Source organism: Rhinolophus hipposideros (genome assembly GCF_964194185.1).
Source record: "Rhinolophus hipposideros genome assembly, chromosome: 6".
Taxonomy (NCBI): Eukaryota; Metazoa; Chordata; class Mammalia; order Chiroptera; family Rhinolophidae; genus Rhinolophus; species Rhinolophus hipposideros.
In genome coordinates this window covers 46,560,740-46,584,557 of record NC_138052.1, presented here as the reverse complement: position 1 = coordinate 46,584,557, position 23,818 = coordinate 46,560,740, and the positions used below count along the sequence as shown (strand labels likewise).

The window sequence follows — 23,818 nt, the reverse complement described above, 5'->3', positions numbered from 1 at the left end:
TTTCTTTTTTCTTTAGGTGTAAGGATATACAAATAAAGCTCCTGTAGGCTAATTATCACAGGAGTGAACGGTGTACCCAACCGGAACAGCTGCTGCTCTGTGACCATCTCTTGCTCTGTTTCTTCTCCCTAGACTGTGATCTTTGAAGATAGGACCGTGTTTCTCATATCTGTCTTCTAATGGCTTAGGGAAACCTGCAACGGAATCCTGCCTCTTTCAACTCCACCTCCTCCATCTGTTATTTTCATTTTCATGAAATACTTTTTTCTATCCCTTTCTGCCTGTGTGTGTCTTTCAATCTTAAGTTAGTCTTTTGTAGGAAGCATATGTAAGAGTTTTGTTATACATTCAGCTGCCATATGTCTTTTGATTGGAGCATTTAATCCATTTACATTGAAAGTAATTGTTGATATATATGTAGCTATTGCCATTTCATTATTCATAATTTCGATTTTTTTCCCCATCTTGAAGTCCCTCCAACATTCCTTGTAATACTGGTTTGGTGGTAATGAACTCCTTTAGCTTTTTCTTGTCTGGGAAGCTCTTTATCTGTCCCTCGATTCTAAATGATAGCATTGTGGGTAGAGTAGTCTTGGTTGTACATACTTGTTTTTCATCAAGTTCAATATTTCTTGCCAATCCCTTCTGGTCTGCAAAGTTTCTGTTGAGAAATCGGCTCACAGTCTTTTTGGAGCTCCCTTATAAGTTAGTAGTTACCTTTCTCTTGCTGCTTTTAGGATTCTCTCTTTGTCTTTAACCTTTGCCATTTAAATTATAATGTGTCTAGGTGTGGGCCTGTTTGGGTTCATCCCGTTTGGGACCCTCTGTACTTCCTGGACTTGTATATCTATTTCCTTTGCCAGGTTAGAAAAGTTTTCAGTCATTATTCCTTCAAATAGTTTCTCAATCCTTTGTTTTGTCTCTTCTCCTTCTGGTACCCCTATGATGTGAATGTCTCTTAAACTGTCCTCATTTTAAAAAATTCTCTTTTGCTGCTCCAGTTGTGTGTTTTATGCTACTTTATCTTCCAAATCTCTGATTTGATCCTCTGCTTCATCTAGTCTGCTGTTAATTCCTTCTAGTGCATTCATTTCAGTGATTGTATTCTTAATTTCTGACTGGTTCTTTTTAATGGTTTCTACATCCTTTATTATCTCTTTGTTGAGCACACTTATAACCAGTATTTTGAACTCTGTCTCTGGTAGGTTGCTTGCATCCATTTTGTGTAGTTCTTTTTCTGGATTTTTCTCCTGTTCTTTCATTTGGGACGCATTTCTTCATGTTCTCATTTTGGTTGCCTCTCTCTCTGTTTTTTTCTATGAGGTAGATCTGCTACATCTCCCAGTCTTGGCTGGGTGGCCTTGTTCCATTGGGTGTCCTGTGTGGCCCAGTCTCCTTGGTCACCTGAGTTAGGTGCTCCAGACGTGTCCCTTGTGTGGGTTGTGTGAGCCCTCCTGTTATAGTGGAGCCTTGATTGCTTTGGCACATCAGTGGGTGGGATTGACCCTCAGGCTGACTGGTTGTGGGGTTTGGCCACATCCACAGCTTATGGGCTGTTCAGGAGGCTTACCGCACTGAGTGGGATTCACCCTAGTGGGTGCTGGTTCCTTTTTAGCCCTCGCTTTGTGTGTGCCACTTGTGGGGTTAATTGGGCAGTGGTCTGCTGTGGTCTGAAGCCATCTTCCAAGTATGTTGGTTCTGGGGCCTCTTGGGAGTGGCTCCAGTGCAGGCCCAGGTCAGCCACTGCCTGTGACTGTCTAGGGGCTGCCTGGTAGGAGCTACAAAGTGGTCTGCAGTTTTTTGCTGCGTGTGCTAAACCTGGAGGCACGTGAGAGAGGCCACACTGCGAACCGAGGACAGTTGTCACTGGTACCAGACCTAGGGTAACTCTGCAAAATGCCAGGACATCCCGAGGCCTGCTGCCACCTGCCAATTCCCTTAAGTTTCAACTACTGATAATGCCTTGTGTGGTATGTGAGTTGAGTGAGGCAGGATCTCAGGGAGTCACTAGAGTGGGAAGAGTTGTGGTCACCAGATTAATGTACTATGTTTCCCTGAAAATAAGACCAGGTCTTATATTAATTTTTGCTCCAAAAGATGCATTAGGGCTTATTTTCAGGGGATGTCTTATTTTTTCATGTACAACAATTTCCATTTATTCATGTATAAAAATCTACATTTATTCAAATAGTCATGTCATCTTCTTCTGGAACATCGTCATAACTCTCCAAACCCCGAATTCCAGCTTGAATTTCTTGCTACTCCATTTCCTGTAGAACCATTGGCTCCAATCTCTCATGTCCAGCAATAGAGCTTTCCTTAAATGAGGACTTCTTGTCCACGTAGCCTGCTCATAGTGCATTGGCAACACAGCTGTCAGTGATTTTATCCCATGAAGTCTTCACCCAAGTCACGACCTCTTGCAGGCTAAGCTTCACAAAGTTTCCACTCTGATTTCTCTCCATTCTATTTTCAATGTAGTCATTGATTTCCACGTGCAAATGAATGGCTTGTTTATCGCAATATCAAGAGTCTGGAGATACCCTGTTTCCCCAAAAATAAGACCTAGCCATACAGTCAACTCTAATGTATCTTTTGAAGCAAAAATTAATATAAGACCCGGTCTTATTTTAGTATGAGTAAAATGAGTATTTACTATGAGTATTTACTATGAGTAAAATAAGACCGGGTCTTATATTAACTTAATATAAGACCCAGTGTTATATAATGTAATATAATATCGGATCTTATATTAATTTTTGCTCCAAAAGATGCATTAGAGCTGATTGTCTGTTGGTCTTGGTCTTATTTTCGGGGAAAACATTGTAGGCAGTCATTCCTGTGGGAATCATTATTTGATCTATTCTCCCTGCAAGGAAGTTCCTCATGTCTTTAATGCGGTGAGTGCTGGCTGAATCCCAGACTAGCAGACCTTTTTGGTCACCCTGCAAAACAAGTGGCAGCATTAAATCGACTCACTTCCTTATAATACTTGCTTGTGTGCACCAGGCTTTTTCAGTTTCAAGAACATAAATGCCTGAAACACGTTCAACCTTATCTTTCTTGCCCTTAGTGATGATTAGAGGTGGGGCTTTCTTTCCATCCAGACGAATTGCCAAAATACAGGTAACACGTGCACTTTTGTAACCAATGAAGGGAATGTAGATTGACGAGGCACCCCTCTGATCAATTGTCGTTTGAGATCCTTGGCCCACAAACACTGCAGTTTCATCCATAGCAATCATGTTGGAGAGTTGGTATTTAGAAAAGCTGATGCCATCAACAAAAGACTTGAATGCAAGTGCATGTTTAATAACTTCAGTATCTCCCAGCTTGAACAGTGTTGTCGATCCTAGAAACAGTTCATATCGCTGAAGGAAGCCATCCAGCCAGTGCTGTGATGCTTTGAATTCTGCTGGGGAATATTTCTAACTGTGGTACCATTGCAAGAGCAAATGCTTGAATATCAGCCCTGCGCACAACCAAAGCCTTTGCTCTGCTATCAGCAATCCATTCACAGATGATGTCTTCCAGCTCAGGAAATAATCATTGCCAACCTGATCCACACTTGTGGTTTTTAGCATTTCACTTGTCCACCTGTTGACAGGTTATTGTACTCTGCTCGCCAGTTTTGGTCCATTCAGAGATCCAACTTCTCTTTGCAGGAAGCCATAAGATTCTTGCCCCTGGAGTCCTCCACGATTCCTTTCTTGTACTCGATCGAATAGCTCTTTTTGCACTCATCTTGTCTGGGGGTCAAAATATTATTCCCTTGCAATCTACCATTAAATCAAGTGTTAATTGAAGACTTACGAGACAGGAGTGGCAACAAAAATGAGGACGGTTAAAAGTGATGGTCCACACAAAAGTGAAGAAAAATTGTAGGCACCAAAATTCAGAAAACATTTATTTCACATGAGTGCAATAAGTACGTCTGTTACAACACATGATGTATTGAATTATGAAGATTCATATCAGACACAACCACGTCCGTTTGTTATCAAGTGCGCATGTTATTCCTGTGTTACATCTGTACTCCGATTGGTCATTCGGCAATGTCTTAAGTTCATCTGTTTACATAGGCATTTACCTCTCGTCCAAAGGCACCCGCTTGGGTGTTTACAAATACTTAACTATAATTTATATTAAGTATTAATGTCAATATTTATATTTAATTATATATTAACATTATTTTATAATTCAATACGTTTGTCGTGTGTTGCAATGGAGCTACTAAATGCATTCATCTGACAATCTTCACTGGGGCTTATTTTTGGGGTGGGGCTTATATTATGAGCTTCCTAAAAAATCATGCTAGGGCTTATTTTCTGGTTAGTTCTTATTTTCGGGGAAATACGGTAGACTTGTTTGGTGCCAGTGCTGAGCCTGGAGCTACTCTGCAAATCTCGGAGCATACCGAGGCCAGTCGCCTCTCGCCTGGGGCCCGTGGACTTGATAGTTTTCCATGAAAGAGTGTGATGGGGCGGGGCTGGCTGCTCGATGAGAAAGTGCCTCCACCTGCTGGTCCCAGCTGAGTCAGCAGAGCAGAGCAGGGGAGCTCACCAGGCCAATCATCAAGATTTTGCCTGTGGGGGCAGGCTCAACATAGGCAAGGTGGCTCCCGCCTGCTGGCTCCTTGGGAGGAGGATTCCTCACTAGGAAAATGCTGACTGTCCTCCAGTCCAACCCCCGGAAGCCACACACACCAGTCTGCTCCCTGTATGTCTCTGATGCTCCTCCATGAGTCACCATCCCTCCCCTGGAGCCCAAGGTAAGAGCCTGTGAGCCAGTGAGTCTGTGCACAGACTGTTGAAGAGGACATCTGGGTTTCCTGCAGCCTTCTGTCCCACCCAAATGGTCAGAATCCCCACTGTTTGTCACCACCAGATGTTGTGGAGGCTCCTCTTCCTGGCACCAGTACTCTGGGCTAGAGAGCCTGGTGTGGGGGCTGGGGATCCCTCACCCCTCCAGGGGGAACCTCTGCGGCCGAAATATCCCATGTGATTCTTAACTTCCTGACGGAGGTTTGGGGCCAATTCTGCATCTCCACTCCTATCAGTCTCGATGTTGCTTCTTTATATTTTTAGTTATAGGACTTCTGTTTGGCTAGACTTCACATGATTCTCCAGGTTAAATGATCTATAATTTAGTTGTAATTTTAATGTGTTCACGGAAGGATGCAGACACAGTGTTTATCTACTCTGCCATCTTGGATCTCTGCTGACAGGTGTAACTTTAAATAAGGTTGTTTGGGAAAGACTTACTGAGGTTATCATTTGAGTAAAAACTTAAGGAGGTGAGGCCATCTGGGGGGTAGAGTACTCCAGGCAGAGGGATGAGTAGGTAAAGATCCTGAAGGGAGAATATGCCTGGCATGTTTGAAAATTACAAGAAATCTATGGCTGGAGCATAATAAATGGGAGGTGGGAATTGGAAGTTTAATAAGAGCAAAGAGAGATAACAGAATCAAATATATATGATCTCCTGGCTACTCCGAGTGAATGAGAGGCCATTGGTGGATATCTAGCAAAGGAATAAAGAATTCATATTTTAACTGGATCACTGGCTACTGTTGAGATGAGAAAAGACTGCAGTGGGACAAGTATATAAGCAAGGAAACCCATTAGAAGGTCAATTGCAATAAACCAGGCAAGAAATGGATGATGGCTTGGAGAGAAGAGTGGCAGTGGAGATGCAGTGGCAATGAGAAGTGGTCAGATTTTTTTTATGTGTTTTGAAGGCAGAGGCAACAATTTACTCAATGATTGGATATGAGGTATGAGTGACAAGAGTCGACTTAAGGATAATTCTACATTTTTGTCCCGAGCAACTGAGAAGATGTCCTTGCCATTGACTGAGATGGGGAAGTCCATGGGAAGAGAAACGGGAGGTAGTGGGGGTGAGGGTCATGAGTTTTGTTTTAAACATGAGTTTTTGATGCCTTTTAAGACATTTAAGTGGAGATACCAAATATGCACTTCAGTAAATGAGTTTGGAAGTCAGGGGAGAGGTCCAGGCTCCACATATACATTTGGAAGTTGTCAGCAGTATTTAATGTGATGAGACTAAATGAAATCACTAAAATGTGATTAGAGGAAAGTGTGAACAGAAGAGAAGTCTGAGGATTGACAGTGGGGCGCTTCTAACGAAGAGGTCAAGAAGCAAAGGAGATTGGACAGGATTGACCAGTGAGGTAGGATGAAAAGTCATATGTAGTCTACTTCCTAGACGCCAAGTAGAGAGCATTTCAAGGAGGAGGAAGTGAGCAATTATATAAGATGCTGCTGATAGTTCAGGTAAGATGAGGACTGGGAAATGTCCATTAAATTTAGCAATATGAAAATCACTGGTGACTGAAAACGGTGGTTTTGGTGAACTGATGCTTCTGAAAGGTGTGCCTGGTTCAAGAGAAAGTGGGAAAAGAGAAGATTTTTCTTATACATGGAAGCAAAGAAACAGTGAGATAACTGAGTGGGAAATGGACCAATCTTGAACTGGTCTGATCCTACACATGCTGAGGGAATAAGAATTTTCTCTGTCTTACAACACATGCATTCAATAAAATAGTTACTAAGGCCTGATGTAATCCCTAACCCTTCTTTCAGGACATATTTGTGCTCAGCGATAACCATACTGTAACTACCCTCAGGCCACTTGGTGGGGGTGCAATAACTGGCCATCTGAAATTTGCTATCTTCTGACTGCATGACCCTCTAAATTCATTCTGTCCCAAAATAAGTTGGTAACTAGATTGCCTTGAGTCATAAGTGTGTACCTTTAAAATGTGTATCCTGCATGTAATTTGCTCCATTGATATTTAGTTTAAGGCTTAAAGTGCTTGTTTAAAATAGCCAATTATTTTGCATGATTTGAGCTTCAACACTTAATGATTTTGCAAAATATGAACTTCACAGAGCCTTTTCTGAAAAACAGAATCACAACACTAAGCAAATGAAAGACGTTTCTTCTTAGCCAGTCTCCGTAATTCTGAATTTCCTCTTGGTATGCATTTTTATTAGCTTATATGCTAAATGCTAAGTGTTTATTGTCCATTTTTATGAACATGTCCTATTTCCAAGCCAATGATTACCATAACTAAACCCTTGATTGAACAGGTTAAAATATTTTACTATGCAACTTTTCAAGTAAAATGATTAGAATGATGAGGTTTATAAATTGTTTCCTTTGTCTATAAATGAAAACCCAGATACTGTATACTTTAGATACATAGACATCTTCATGAAGTGACCCTAATGTACCCTTCATTTATTGTTACACATAATCCGACTTCTCATGTAACACATCTCTTATTCTTCATTCTCTAGACTGCCCGATTCAAATTGTTTTCTTTATATATACACTTATATTTCTGTTTGATGGTTTGTCTATCTATATAACTGGGATTGTTATATACAAAAGTGTTCTCTTTTTCATTGAGATATAATTCACATACCATAAAATCCACCCGTTTAGTGTATAGTTCAGTGGGTTTTTGTATATTCACAGGTTGTGCAACCATCATTACCACTATAGTTCCAGAACATTTCATCATCCCAAAACATTATTTTTACAACTTAATCTCATGTCTATATAGTTCAGCACTCTCTCCCCAATCATAGAATACTCCAAATAAGTCCCAAGTCAGGGTTCTCAGAAAATAACATATGTCAGAAGTTAAACATGTCTATAAAAGCATGTGAGACCCATGAGCAATGATTAGTTGATGACTTCCAGAGAGTTGAATGTGATGGTTGTGGACAGACCCAGGAGCCAACTTACTACGTACACTAGGAACAAAAGGCTTGAATGTAAGGGTCTCACATCCCAGAAAGTGGAATAATATAGTCACCTTTCGTTCTATTAGATATTTGCAAATAGGTAGCTTTTTCACTGAAAGAATAGCTAAAGCTTAAACCAATGACTGTATACCTTCCTCTGCCCCCACTGGCCTCAGCTTCTGCCTCAGCTGTTTAAGCATACTTTCCCACCATAGATACTTTAGTTGATGGCTTGAAAACTGATTTGGTTTTAAATTGAAAAAAAAAATTAAATTTGATTTAAATCACCAACAGTATACCAGTGTCACAAAAGGAACGGAGAAAAAAGAAAGACCACTTTTACTTAGACTTAGAGACTTTTACTTAGAGACTTTTCGCCTTGAAATGAGACCCATTTATTATACTCCTTAAACAGCATTTCCAAAGTCTCGTGGCATGTAATCTTTAATATAATGTGCAGGATTCTGTCATATCTTGAAGCACAAGGGACGGTTTTTTATGTTTAAACATTTAAAAAAATGTTGATGTATATTTTTCATTCTCTGATTTCATTTGTAATAGAAAATGAGTGTAAAGTTACTCTAACAATGCAAATGAAAGGATTAGTAACCCAAATGTGGGAACCTGCTTTACAATTGATTGAGATAGATTAACAAAAGAAATAATCTGTTCAAGTTAATATTTATTATCTCATTAGAAAACAGTTTTAAGCACTGAACATGACATTGAAAATTCAATGACTGAGGTCTTGATACCCACTGCTAACAATAACTTAGTGAATAATTTCTACAACAATCTCTGTATGGGCTTTAAAAAAAAACACCAATAAATTAAAGCCCTATTATCCAAGCAAACATCTCCCGATCCATGTTTTTTTCCTTCACCTTCTTGTTTATAGTTTAGACAGTTTGAAGAGATTTAAACGTGTTGCGAGGCAACTAGCTCCGGAAGCATAACGTATTTCCTTCAACATCCCAGCCCATTCTTTTTTATCATCTTCATACCTGATGGGGAAAACAAAGTAACAAACAGTTTTTAAGTAGATAGTTTTTTATGTGTTAAATATACAAATGTAGCTCTCTGAGAAACCCTACTGGCTCTTAGCCAGAGGCGGGTGCATATGACTGGTGTAGAATAGCACGGAATTCCTCCCCAAACATGCCTCCTCTGAATGACCTACGCCTGCACTGCTACTACGGTATTCCGGGTGCTTAGTCAGTACAGTGTTCTCTGGGAATCAAAGACTGTCCAGAAACGAGGAGTAATAGACACTGGCAATTAAGCATTCACCTTTGGACCGATAAATATGGCTGGTCTTTAAGTGTCAAAGCCAGCAGACTCGACCTTTAGAGTAAGAACTGGGACGAGCAGGGGACTGTTCGTTGATTATGATTTCAGTTGTTTGCATACACTCGTGCCCAGCACCTGACACTAGTGGTCAGTCATTACATAAGCACCCACTTCCTTCCCCTTTGTTGTCCTGTGTGAGTCCTACTCCTAGACTTTGCACTTCAGATTAGGTAAGAACTGGGCATTCTCTTTGAATACTCAGGGCTACAAAGATACAGACAAACTGAATTCCTCTGAAACACGAGCCTCTCCTCTGGTGCCTGGAAAGCTCTTCTCTCTTTTCATGAGAAACTCCTAAATGCTGCCTTCTCTCTGAAGCATTTGTTGCCTCCCCAAGCAGTGTTTATTGTTTTTTCTCCATCTCCCACATTGTCCTTTATATAATATGTATTTTAGCAATTAATCTATTTTATTCCCTCCCCATATTTATGTCCTCAACAAACTCAAAGGTATTTGAGGACAAATAATATATCTTATTCACCAGAGTATCTTCCCTCTTCCAGAAGCTGTCAATACTTGGCATATAGGAAATATCCCAAATAATTCTATGATGAATGAATAAGATTTAAAATAATAATTTTAAAATGAGCTGATACCTATGTAAGGTATGCACTATCTGATTTAATTTCATCAGTGGTCCGGATTTAATTCTCAACAGTTGTACTGTGCACCCAGTGATTCTTATGGAGAGAAAAGTAGGCAAAAAAATATTTTACTACTGAAAAAGGGAAGAACCTTAATTATCTATACAAACTTTGGGGCAGCGAATTAAGAGATAAAAAATGGTTTTAAATGACCCAATTAAAAAGTGACCACTTATATTTAAGCAGTAGGAGGTTGAGTTTAAATGAGGCTTAAAAGCATTTGCGTCCTGGCAATTACAGATTTTTTTTTTAAATTATAGTTTATTGGGGTGACAATTGTTAGTAAAATTACATAGATTTCAGGTGTCCAATTCTGTATTACATCATCTATAAGTCCCATTGTGTGTTCACCACCCAGAGTCAATTCTCCTTCCATCACCATATATTTGACCCCCTTTACCTTCAGCTACCTCCCTTCTCCCCCCCACTTACCCTCTGGTAACCACTAAACTATTGTCTGTGGACAGTTACAGTTTTTATGTTCAGCTTGGCTAATCCTAAATAATGCAGTGATTTCAAGAAAAAAATGATTTTTTTTTATTTTACACATCACAGTAAGAGGGTCCATAGGTTTAGAATGTGGTATTTTATCTTTCCTTCTCAGCATGTGTGAATAGAGATTCACTAAGAAGTTGAGGGCAAGTGGGCAGCCACTTTTCCATAGATTATTGGCTTTCAACCAAGTCACAGATTTCTGGGCCCCACTCCCAGACCCTTCAGTTGGTCTGAGGGAGGCCTGAGAAGTTGCAGATCTGCCGTATACCCAGGTGCTGCTGATGCTGCTTTGGGAACGGAACCATTGTGGATCATTGGGCCTCAAATTTGACTGCACATTGGAACCACATGGAGACATGAAAAATATTGATGCCTGGTTCTACCCCCGAGGCTGACTGAATTGATATGGAGTATGGCTTGGGTATGAGAATTCTTTTTAAAGTTTTTTTTTCAAGTGATTCTAATACACGCAAGGTTGGAGAATCACTATTCTAGATTTTATTACCCAAACGGAAAATACCCGTACCTAAATTTTAAGTTTACAGCCAAGCACAAAGTGATGAATGCCCCTCTTGCCTTTCCTAATCCAGAGCTTCCTAAACTTGTGGGCACATTAGAATCAGCCAGGGTCTTTTAAAAGTTAAAGCCCAGACAATCCTGACACCAATTAAATCACAATCAATAGAGGTAGGACAGAGTATCAGTACTTCTTGAAGCTCCCTAGGTGATTCCAATGAACAAGCAAGTTTGGCTACCACTGCCCTAATTGTAAAATAAACCACAATCAGAGACTATCCCTCTTTCAGGCTCCCCTCAGCAATATAAGGGCTGCCTTTTGCAGGAGATGCTCTACTTTCCTTTGCTGCTTATGACTTCCTCCTGCTGAAGCAACTTGGCATGTGACCCCCATGGGGAACCACAGTGGCTCATGTGGGGTTCAGCTCACTGACCGCACCTGTGGGGACTGAGCCCCAGAAAGCAGTTTGCATTCTCTTGGCCTCATGTGGAAAGATGCTGGCTCAGGTAGTAAATGGCCATCAACTGTGATTGGATGGCCATCAGCTGTGGCTAGTTGGCCGTCAGCTGTAACCAGTGAGCCATTGGCCACTAATATAACTGCTGCAGCTACGCTAGCAGAAAATGGGGGCTAGCCTGTACCTACAAACTTAAATATGCAAGCAAATCACCTGGGAATCTTGTTAAAATGCAGCTTCTGACTCAGTACGTCTGGGGTGGGGCCTGGGATTCTGCACTTCTCCAGACGCTCCTAGGACTTGCCAACACTGCTGGTCCAAGGACCATACTTTAGATACCAAAGCTCTGGGCAATTTGGTGACAGGTCAGATAAGGACATCCAGTCTTGGAAGTGGGGGCTGGCCTTTAAGCTGAGGGGGAAAGCAGCAGTTTGGCAGTTTCTGGGTGAGTATACAGCATGAACTCACTCACTTAACGCTCACCTCAGGCAACTGAGATCTGTTTCCTGTCGTCTTAGATCAGCAAGCATGGTGTCTGGGCAGAAGGCAACAGGCGCCATTCAGCAGACACTGGTTTCCCCATGGTGACCAGATATCTACGCACTCTACATACTGCCCCTGACTATGTGACTCTTCATGACACAACTTACATTTATCTGGGAGGTCAAATGGATTGCTACTTTTTAATTTTTCATTTTTCCAACAGCTTTTGTAACTTTATCCTCAAAACATTGGAAAATCATTTAAATTTAAATGATTTAGATTTAAAATAGAATTTTAAAACTCTAGATTTAAAATAGCATCAATGAGTTCATGGGAAACTCAAAAGGTTAAATATTTCTTCAGAACTCTGTTTTCTTAGGAAATAAAATACTCTCTAGTAGAAAGGTAAGTGGTTTGGAAGTAGCCTTTGCTCTACCGAGAGCATACACTTTTAGAGCTGGAATGGAGCTTAAAAGGTCAACAGTCCAATTCTCATTTTACTAATTAAGAAACAGACCCAGATAAGTTTTTTCCCCAAGCTCACAGCTAATTAGAAGCAGTACCGACCAGATCAAGTAAGTGGCATATGCAAACATTCATTTAGGTTCAAAGAGTATTTTAGTCTATCACCAAGAAGTAGCTTATCTGATTTTAGATTTGGTTCAGAAAATTGGAATGAAAATACTTACTTCCATATGTCATTGACTTCAGTGGGTGCAAATTCTTTGGACTCTATTTGAATCATGGCAAAACCACCGATGGCATACAGAGATCCTGCCAGACTGACCAGACTAATGGAACTTCTTTCTTGGGGAAATTCAGTCATTACCTCCCATCTAGGAATTATTGAAAATATAGTCAAGTGTAAAACTTAAAAGAAATGCCAAATGCATTTACTGAACAATTATAGGAAATTATAATAAATTCAACTAGCATAAGCACCCCAAATTAGAAGATTAAGTTTGCTACTGGAAAATAAATATTATTTCTTTATTTAAAAGATGTTGTAACCAGACTAGATATAAAGCTCTCACTATGTCAGTCTTAACATACTTCATATCAGTTAACACCTTCAGCAGTGGTTATCTAACCATGGGCCGTAAGCTGGGAGTTTTGCTGCGCTTCTAGGATTCCTAGGCCCTGCTGTACTGGATTTCATTTGAATGCTAACACAAAATTTTAAAAACTCTGATCCACCATCATTTCTCAAGAAATCTCCAAATCCTTTGTAATAAAGGAACATGATAAGGATAGTTTAGAAATTAGGGTTGGAAATTTTTTTTTTTAATGATTTGTACTTAACCTTTTTTAAATAAAGGATTTAAGGGAAGTTTTTAATGTTAACACCCATCTGATATAGGACAACGAAAGATAAAACCAATCAAATTAATTGGGAGGAACAAGAGTCTAGAATGAGTTAATCATTTTGGTAGCTCTCTATGACGCTGGCATTAAAAGTGGACCTTATAGTTCGTCTTAAAACATATCTGTTTTTCCAATTGTAAGAATAATATATGTACATTGTAGAAAATCTGGAAAACATAGAATAGTATAGAAGAAAACAAATATGTTCTATGATCATGCCCTCCAGACATAATCATAAGCAACGTTTTGGTGTAATTTTGTCATTTTTAAATACAAAAATAAATTTAAGCATAAATTAAAATATAAACATCCATACATACATATGAACCAAACTAAGAACATATTTATAACTGTGAACTGCTTTAACTTTCTATATCATGAGTTTACCCATATTATATATTCTTCAAAAACATGATTTTTAATGATTATTTAAGTCTTATTCCATAGAAGTTCCTTGTGATTTGCAGAACTAGTCTACTGTGTAATCAGGCAGTATACATGGTTTCCTTAAGAAGTAATAATAGTGCTCTAATTTTTTCTTTATTGCTAAACTAGGAGTATAAAACCTATATACTTATCCAGATGTGTGAGCTCAAAAATTTGAAAAAGACTAATTTTATATAAATATTTGTCAAATGTCTTTTCACATAACTTTAAGCCAATAAAAGCTCAAAAATGAAAGTTTTAAGAATACTATAAAGAGTGTAAAAGAATTAAACGTCTGAAGCATTCATGCTTTACAAATAACATAAGCTAAGATGGAGGTTTTTTCATCCTTAAAGAAACTACGTATTTCAAATCAAATAACTCTATAGAGACATGTATATCCACCTATGTGTGGATAATTATTCAGAAGTGTTACCTTTGCACAACTAAATTCACAAGTTAAGTTAATAACAAATACAAAGTAAGCACTCCAACATTAACTTGAGAATCATGTGTTACAAACTACAAACACTTGTAATGCAGCAAAATATTAGTCAATTTTACACCCACTAACTGCAAAAGAAACCCAGATGAAGATATTTTCTCTTCAATCCTTACCTTCCTGCCCTCCACTCATTTCCTAATTAGAAAGCTTAATTTTTATCCCAGGTGAAAGCAGTATGACTCACATGGTGCATGTAGTAAGAGAGAGTAACTCACTTATTGGTTGTGAGGTCAAAAGCTTCCACTGAAGCTGAAAGCCCATCTTCAGTGACACCACCCGCAATCACAATTTTGCCTTTATGGATTGCCACTCCAAACATCGAGCGAGCGGTTTTCATAGGAGCCATGTCTTTCCAGTCTCCTTTTTTGGGGTTGTAGATAAAAACCCTGTTTGTGCACTTTCTATAAACATAAAAGACAACAAAATGGTTCTTTTAGAAGCTTCCTTTTTTGAAAGAAGCAACTTCATTAGTCATTTAGCTGTGCTTCTCATATGCAATATGTAATACAGCAGAGGATCAGAAAAACTCCAAAGTATTCTTAATCTGAACATATGCCACCAAGCAAAGGACAATTCCAAATGTGAGGATCCAAACTATTTCATAACTTAAATATACTCCTGGAAGGTAAGTTACCTTTACTTTTGGCAACTGCCTAGAAGCCCTAGGAGGGTGGATTTTAATCCTATCTGTAGCTAACTTCAATGAAAGACATGAATAGACTAAAACAATCATAAACCCTTTACTGTGCCTCAGTAACAAAAATGTTGTTTATTTCATTATCTGGATGAATCAGTTAAGTTAAAAAATAATGAGGTGAGAATGCACCTATTTTAAATTTAACTATGTAATATGACGGCTCATTTCATTTTAGTCTACCACTGATACACCAATGCATTTTAGGAACTCTAAGAACTCTGGCCCATAGGTTAGACAACTAATCATCTGAGCTGATGAGTAATGAAAACAGTATTATATGCTAAATGCTACCAGAAAAACCTGGACTCATCTGAATTATTCTTCTTATGTTTCCTTAAAGTTATCCATAATTTACTGATGGGAATTCAGAATTCCAAATAATAATCGATTAACTGGATATATTTGGTAAAGCCAAAAAGCAAAGAAACAAACCCCCAGCTTTTTGTGAAGACTTTTATGTCTTTAGTCTTATAAAAGACCAGCCTTCAGATATCTGAAGTAGAAGAATTTCCTCTGATATTTGACTAGGACTATTACTTTAAAACTTTTTTTATTTATCTTTAAAATTATTTATTTGATAGTCAACATTATTTGATATTAGTTTCAGGTGTACAGCATAGTGGTTAGACATTTATATCATTTATGCAGTGATCCCCCCTGATTAGTGTCCAGCTGGCACCATACATAGTTATTGCAACATTATTGACTATATTCTCTATGTTGCATTTTACATACACGTGACTATTTTGTGACTACCAATTTGTATATTTTTAATCCCTTCACCTTTTTCACTCAGTTTCCCAATCCTCCTCCCCTCTGGCAACCATCAGTTTGTTCTCTGTAACTATGAGTCTATTTCTGTTTTGTTTGTTTATTCTGTTCTTTAGATTCTACATATAAGTGAGATCATATGGCATTTATCTTTCTCAGTATGACTTATTTCACTTAGCATAATACCCTCTAGGTCCATTCATGTTGTCGCAAATGGTAAGATTTCATTATTTTTTATGTCTGAGTAATATTCCATTGTATAAATGTACCACATCTTTATCCATTCATCTATTGATGGGCACTTAGGTTGCTTCGATATCTTGGCTATTGTAAACAGTGCTGCCGTGAAAATGGGATGCATATATCTTTTCAAATTAGTGTTTTTAATTTCTTCAGATAAATACCCAGAAGTGGAATTGCTGGGTCATAAGGTAGCTCTATTTTTAATTTTCTAAGGTACCTCCATACTGTTTTCCATAGTGGCTGCACCAATTTGCAGCCCCACCAACAGTGCACAAGAGTTCCCTTTTCTCCACAACCTCACTAACACATGTTTGTTGATTTACTGACGATAGCCATTCTGACTGGGGTGAGGTGATATCTCATTGTGGTTCTTATTTGCATTTCTCTGATGATCAGTAATGTTGAGTATCTTTTCATATGTCTGTTGGCCATCTGTACGTCCTCTTTGGAGAAATGTCTTTTCAGGTCCTCTGCCCATTTTTAAAATTGGAATGTTTGTTTTTTTGGTGACTTTAAAACTTATTGATAAGAGCATGATACAAAGTCATGTTCTTCAAATTCAGTGGTAGTAACGAGTGCAATTCAGGGCTCACTTTTAGATAATGACTCATTTCAAAGTTCTTGACTTTGGCATTTACCAAGCAATGTTGTCTTGGTTAATCATATTCTCAAGATTACTATATTCTTAGTGACCAGGCCTGTATGCTGCTTACTGACATATCAATTTCCTAGTTACTAATACTACTTGAAGGAAACAATTTTAATTATTTGGCTGGGTCACTGTTTCCAAAGTCAGAAGCTGCTTCATAGATTTTCCATTCCATTTACTCAGGAAAAATGCCCCAAATAAGATTTTTTTGAGCTACAGAACTTTTATTTCATCTGTAGTGGGTTTGACATTTGATCTTGAACAGAAATGTAGATCATCCAAAATAACGTTTTGCACAGAGTGGGTTTTATAGCCTTTGTTTAAATATTCACTTGATGGGATTTAATAGCTGGGATTAAGGAGGATATCAAAATTTCAGAATGTTACCTTTGAATATAAAAAGATTGTATAAAAACTCATTGCTTTTTAAAATCACATTCTCTGTGCTATATTCATTATTTTAATTGAATAATAACCATTAATTACTAACTCCAGAATATAAAGTTCTTTACTTCTAGCACATTTCCATATTTTACTCTCCTGTTTTGCCCTTACAATTCTTAACTCTGGCGCCCTTTCCAGGATTGGACATCTCTATTAACTGGGCAGATGATGACAAGCCAAATTAGAATTTTCAGGGGCAGGAAATTCTCACTATTTAATCTGAAAATTTTCATATTATCAGACAGGCTACTGGCTTAACTGACTGACTTCTGGAGTACTCTGAACTCGCTTCTCCCTTTGAGGTCTAAGATCTCTTTCCTAATTACCTATCCCTTGAGAAGTGCCTACAAATCAAGTTAGGTTTCTATATGAAATTTCATCCTGTTTTTCTCACAAGAGATTGGGTGCTAGTGGGTATACCAGAGTATATCTGTTCTGTTTGATCAATGCCTGTTTGTGACCAGTTATTAAATATTTTGCATGCCACCTCTGTTCAGGAGTAAATAAGTAAAACATTGCTGAGGAAATAATCAACTTATTTTTACTTACTGTGCTTTTCAGTTTCAAACTCACCTATCTAAATTCTCTTTTATGAATGTAAAATACAAATCCACATTTTTATGCACTGCTGTTAGTAGTAATATTTTAAATACTACATTAAAGAAATACACTTAATTTTTATTTACTTATGGCTAAATTAATTTAAAAAGCCCATTGGTTTTAATGTAGTAAAATATAATTATAAATTAGCAAAATAAAATACTTGCTTATGTTCCTAAATGCTGTTTTTCTACTATAAGAATGCTTACGTTAGAGGTATTAATGTTTGTTCCTAGTTGTATGCTGGGCATCTACAAATTTACTTTATCAACTTTCAAATTGTCTACAGTTTCCCTTCAGAAATCATTTATAATATACTTGAATAACTTTTCAAAATTTTATTTCCAAAGAATTATGGATGAGAACCAAGTCTCATTTCAATATGTAGATGCAAATTAAAATAGAAAGGAACCTTTGTAATAAAAAATCCTTTGGCTATAAACCACAAGGAGATTTCAGGGTACTTACTTGTCGTCTGTCTTTCCTCCTAGACAGTATATCATCCCCTTATGTGAAATCACGTTATGGCCATAGACTTTGATAGGAAGGTTTTTTACTTCATTCCATTTGACAGCCCTAAAATCAGAAGATGATAGAATTTATATGCTTTCAGTAAATTCCAATTCTCAAAATATGAATATGTTATAGACACTCATACACCTGCCTGCTTAGGAAAAGGGAATGTTATGCCAACTTACACAGGATCGTAGCATAATACCGAATCCAGCGAAGCCTCTGTTTGAAGGTCTTTGCCCGCAACTACATAGATTTTGTCATCTACCTCTCCCAGACCGAAGAGACACCTTGCTGAAGGCAGAGGGGGAAGTCCAACCCACTCAGATGCTACATTATCAAGCTGAAAGAAAAAAGCATATGAGTTGTGGAGCTTGTTAAAAAAAAGTTACAGGTGTACCAGAAAATATGCTATACTTTGTGTGTGGTTTAGAATTCATTGGGGTCGTCAAAGATCTTGCAAACAAAGTCAAACTATAATCCAAAATTATCCTATGGTACCTCTGAATTACCTAGAAAAATGAGAAAATCTAGTTGGCTTATCAAAATAGGTGAAAGTACCAAAATGTACAGGACTTCAAGAAAGGAAAGAGAATAAAATAGTCACCAGAGGTCAGTTAGAACTGAAGTTTCTTGTCAAGTTTTCTTCTCATGTTTCTTTGTTCAGGAATTTGAACAGGAATCCCAATACTTTTACAATGCTGGGAAAGAGGTTGCTACGGGAGGGTCACAGAATGTGCGCGATCCCCACATGCTATATTTAACATGCTCCCCAAGCCGGCGTCCAGGACAGCTGGACATGTCACTCAGTCCACAGACAACGGGAATGTTAGGCAGTAGCTTTTTCTTTCCTTCAAACACTTTTAGGTTTATTAGTGTCTGATATAGGCAGCTGTTATAGCCTACAATCTCCTCTCCTTTCATTAAGAATCAATTGAAATACTCCCCTCTCTCTCTCTTCCTCTCTCTCTCTGTTTATATTAGGAAGTAACTATGCTTATTTTTGCTACTGCTGCTTCTGCAAGCCTAAGACAGCCCTCTAAGTGCCCATGTCCCCGGGGTAGGTGATTCTGCTATGGCTGGTATCAGCTTCCGCTTACTAGTACTATTACAACACATTAGTGGTAATTTTAAGATTTTCCACATTTCATTTTAGGACTCCAAGGAACAAGAAAACAACTTTCTGAGGTTAGTACAGCCACAGATTTGTTGGTCTCTCTAGTGCTACTTCTATGTAGCAGAAGAAAAGGGAAGAAAACCCAGAATAGTTGGATACCAAGATTAGGTGCAGATATTAAAGGCTGTGGTATAGGGAGAGGTCCCTGTGGAAACCTCTCTGTATCTGTATCTAGTAGAAAGCAAAGCACTAATAAAGACTAGATGAGATGAATGGTTTAATCCCCATATGTGCATCGTTAGCTTTGCATTTACTGATTTCGACATCTAGATTGTTGGCCACTAATGTTTTCATTTTTGAAGAAAATCCTTTGATAAGAAAGTGGTATGTAGTACAAGTAATAATGAACATTTATGGAGTTTTTACTCTGTGACAGGGTTCCCACTAAATACTTTACACAGGTAATCTCCTTTAGTCCTCCAGAATAGGCACTTTTATTATCTCCATTTTACAGATGAGGAAACTGAGACACAGAAAGGTTAAATAATTTGCCCAACCTCACAGAGCCTTTAAGTGATATTCAAATACAAACTACATAAATCCGGTTTGTTTTTTAAAATAGGAACAGCAGCCACCATAATCCCACGCTGGAGGGGTTACATCCCCATCCTACCCCCGATAGGGCACTTCCTACAGAAGAAGAAACTGTAAACTGCCTGACAGACTCTTTTCTAGGTAAGCTGCCAAGCTGTTTAACCTCGCTGGCTCCAGTTTCCTCCTGAAAATTAGGGTTTAGACTTAGATTATTTTAAGATGTGGTGCTGTTCAAAGATTTGGTGAATCTATTAATTCTATGAAAAAAATTACCTTACCCATGTAAAAAATTCTCATCATCTTATTTACAGCATACGACCAAAGGTCATACTACTCCTAATTTAATACATTTTAAACAGATGTCACCAAGCAGAAAAAAGCAAAACCCGAAATTCTCATACATGTATTTTGTTAGTCATAACCCTATTTTATGGTCAGGTGTTTTTATCCTGGCATCTTGTGCCTTTTAAAAGGAGCACGGCATGGGTAATGACAGGGAGTTGACCCTTTCAACTTTGTATAACTGTTTTTGTAGCTGTGAAGACCATCAGGCAGGTTTCTTGAACCAGAAATGAGAGGCTGTGTCAATAAAAGTAAGAGTAGTAACAGGATAGAAGAGAATAAAGATAAGGCTATGAGTATTCCTTGGATCTATGATTTCTAGGTATCTTTGCTTTGATATCATTTTTACTTCCTAGATGTAATTACTGCCTTTTAAATTGAATTTACCCTTTCTGAAATTTATCTGAATTTAAAATTAGGGCTTAGGAAAATTTCTGGCTTGTATTCAGACTTACGATTACAGCTTCTACTGTTTTATTTTTTCATTTCATAGTTAACATAGTTCAGTGGAACTTTGAAAATTGAGAAGCATGATTAAGATGTATTATTACAGTTACATTTTTCAAGATTAGAAAAAGCTGGTTAAACATAGTATTTTGTGAATGCACAGTATTCACACACTTTGAGTACACAGTGACTGTGGTATGACAGGCCACACTTCCGTATCTTTCCGACTCAAGTGTCCATAAACCCCAGGCCATGAGTAGGTATGACCTAAACAGACTCTCCGAGCTAGCTGTAAGCTACAGAGTATTTGTACTGGCATTATTAACGATAAAGGTGAAGTCACTGATTCCTTTTTAAACTGATAAAGTACAATGCATTACTATGAAACAAACTCCCTTCAAACAAGGGAGGAAGAGTCTATTAGTTTAGGAGGACTTGTTTTCTTGCAAACTTCTGTGGTTTCACAAAACAGGTTAAGTTGCAATAATGGCTAAGTGTGATTGTTTGTCATATGTAAAAAATTACTAACAACAAAAAAATTATCATAAGTAAAAATTTCTAAATATTGTTAGACAATCCAAATTAGTGACACTGTGCCGTGTTTCCTAGATGGTAATTCAAAGTGTGTAAAATATATACATGTTTTTTTTCATTTTAAACAAAATTATATTATAGGCAGTAACTATAAATAAGAGATGAAATGCTACCGCCAAGAATTTCAAATCAGTTCAAGGAAACTTAGAAAACGGTAGGAAATCTGATTATAGCTTCTTTTTGAACTGGAATAAGATATCAAGGAGAATAAAATGCAAGCAGCCTGAACACGTCACAAAGCAGCTCACTGGATGGTGAGTAACCACCTTTCCTTTATGTCTCTTCTTATGTAAAAATAGCCTTTCTTACCTGGAAGAAATACGACTGTAGTGGTTGATCCTTATTTTCTTCATCCACGTATAGTCCCCCTACCACATACACCTGATTTTGTTGGGTAACGATGCTGGAATGATTTCTGGGAATCTGTTCAGCCAGTGCAGTAAGGTAGCATTCGTTTTCTGTGGGATCATAAGCCACTGCGGCTGTGTCATTAACCAAGAGGATGAGGTCTTTGACAAACATTCCATGCCTGGGAATGTCATTCAGGTAACCAGGAAGTAAGTCTTCGTCGCCCACATCACCATTCATCTCGCCAGCCCCAGCCTTCTCTGTATTTTTGCTAGGCTCTGGGAGTTTGCCTGCGAAGGCATCTTTGAGAACTTTGATTTTTTTCTGGAGTTCTGGGTTGCTTTTAACGATATCATCTTTCTCAACATGATCTTTAAAATATTTTTCTGTCATAAGGCGAAAACGGATACAATCAAACACTTCGCTAAGGTTTTTAACCCTGTTTTCTTTGTCTGTTCGCACCCACTTCATCACTGCCTCAAATACTGCTTCTTCCTTTTCTACATTTAGGCTGTCATTTGAAATGACTGAGATCAGTTCCTGGGGAGACAGTTGCATAAAGTCCTCTTCCTTACAAATCTGTACAAAGCGATCAGACACAAATTCACGGGCAGAGATGGCGAGTCTTGGGCAGTCGAGAAGAAGTCCCAACCTTAGGATGGCTAGACAGTTACCAGGAGCAAGTCTTTTCTGAAGGTAAGACACACAGACAGTGAACACGGAGGGGATCTGAAAGCGGCTGGCCAATGCAAAAATATCTTGCACATTTCCATCGTTGAGATCAATGCTGGCAGAGTAGAGGTACTTGATGATTAAGTCCAGTACAGCAGGGTCCACATTATCTAGTACCACCTCCTTTTTTTTGGCCTCATCAATTTCAGATAAAAAATACTCACGGAAGTAAGGACTACAAGCTGACAAAATCAGTCTGTGGCAAGGAAGACTTTTGTCACCTGCTTTGAGGGTGCAATCGATGAATTTTTTCTCATCCAGGAGATCTTTTAGACCATCCTGAAGAAGGGTGGATTGGTAAAGCCGCAGTTCCTCTGCGAGTTCCCTCTGGGAATCCATTTTGTGAGTAACCTGGGTAAGGAAGGGGACACTGAAGGCCTTAGCTCCTCGCAGCACACAGGTCTAGCTGTAAAAGGCAGATCAGTGTGCTTTGCCCAGCTTGAAGCCTTTGCAATTTAATCCCACCAGCTAAATATAGATACCAACTCTAACAACGGGAATGTAGGAGAGCTAGTTTGGAAAGAAGAGTTGTTCTTGCAGCTGTTATAGATTGAAAGGAACAACTGAAATTTTTTATCACTAAGGAAACGGCTAAAAAGCAAGAGATTTAAATGAAGTGAAAAGCTTTAAAATACAGAAAGCATTAGAAGATATGCTGATAAAGGCTACCACAAAATGTTTATTGAACTAACAAAACTGAATCATAAAAATGAGTCAGCCCACTAAAATGGTCTAGTGGCAAGCTACCTGGGTATCTGGATTAATGATGCAGGCATCAAAAATATGAAGCGAATTCATTTGAACAGTCATACCCCTTTCAAATAACTTACTCACAAATTTTTATTTTCCACTTAACACAGTGAGATATGTAATGTTCTTTTGGAAGTAGGAAACTTAAAGACTTCTACTTATGTACTATAATTAAGAAAAAAAAAATCTTAAAAATAATACCCCATCACAATTGAAATAATAAATGCAGAGAAACTGCTAATTTCCTAAGACATTATTCTTAGGTGAAAAAAACGCAATTAGTATTGAATTAAATTATAAAATTATTTACTTTATTCATACCCTGCCTTGCTCTACAAAGTATCTAAAACAACAACAAAACAAGTAAAATAAACGCAAAAGGTTAAAAGGAACTAGCAAGACCAGAAAAAAAAAAATCAGTTCCAAGTCAACACTAGGGAAATAAAAAACACAAACAATATGATCACTAAATATATTCTGTGATTTTAAGTGTTGAAGATGATCTTTCATTAAATAAAAAGTTAAAAATTAGAACAGATGTCACCCCATGAGAATAATGTCACCAACAGAACATAGCCCAATCAGGACGAAGTGCTATCTCATCTGCACAATTTTGAAAACTGCTCTTAAACACGAAAAAAAAAAAGGATGTATAAATGGAATAATTTAAGTTGATGATAGTAGAATACCATATTAATTATGGAATGTGGAAGGCATGATTTGAAAGAATATTGATCCTTTGTTTACATACAGATACCACCATGTATTTGTTCATGAAATATTTTCTTATATTAATAAAATTGTCACCTTTTCCAAACTCAGTGGATATACAGTATATCCTCAGTGGATATACTAGACATGCTGTATTTTCAAAGGCTGGAATTCTTAAACATGCTCAAAAGAACATGAAGACAGGGATTTTTTTTCTTTTTCTTTTTGGTTTGTTTTGTTCAATGC

At 37.9% G+C, this 23,818-nt stretch overlaps 1 protein-coding gene across 1 annotated transcript; it reads right to left on the bottom strand.

The window, feature by feature from the left end:
- Positions 1-6,987: 6,987 nt before the first annotated feature.
- Positions 6,988-22,559, bottom strand: KLHL41 (kelch like family member 41). The gene is made up of 6 exons (XM_081052046.1): positions 21,341-22,559; positions 18,123-18,280; positions 17,893-18,000; positions 14,236-14,421; positions 12,414-12,560; positions 6,988-8,782 (listed from the first exon to the last, which is right to left on the bottom strand). Exons 1-6 carry the CDS (start codon positions 22,448-22,450, stop codon positions 8,671-8,673), a joined length of 1,821 nt encoding a protein of 606 aa, XP_080908172.1. The 5' UTR covers positions 22,451-22,559; the 3' UTR covers positions 6,988-8,670.
- Positions 22,560-23,818: the final 1,259 nt, after the last annotated feature.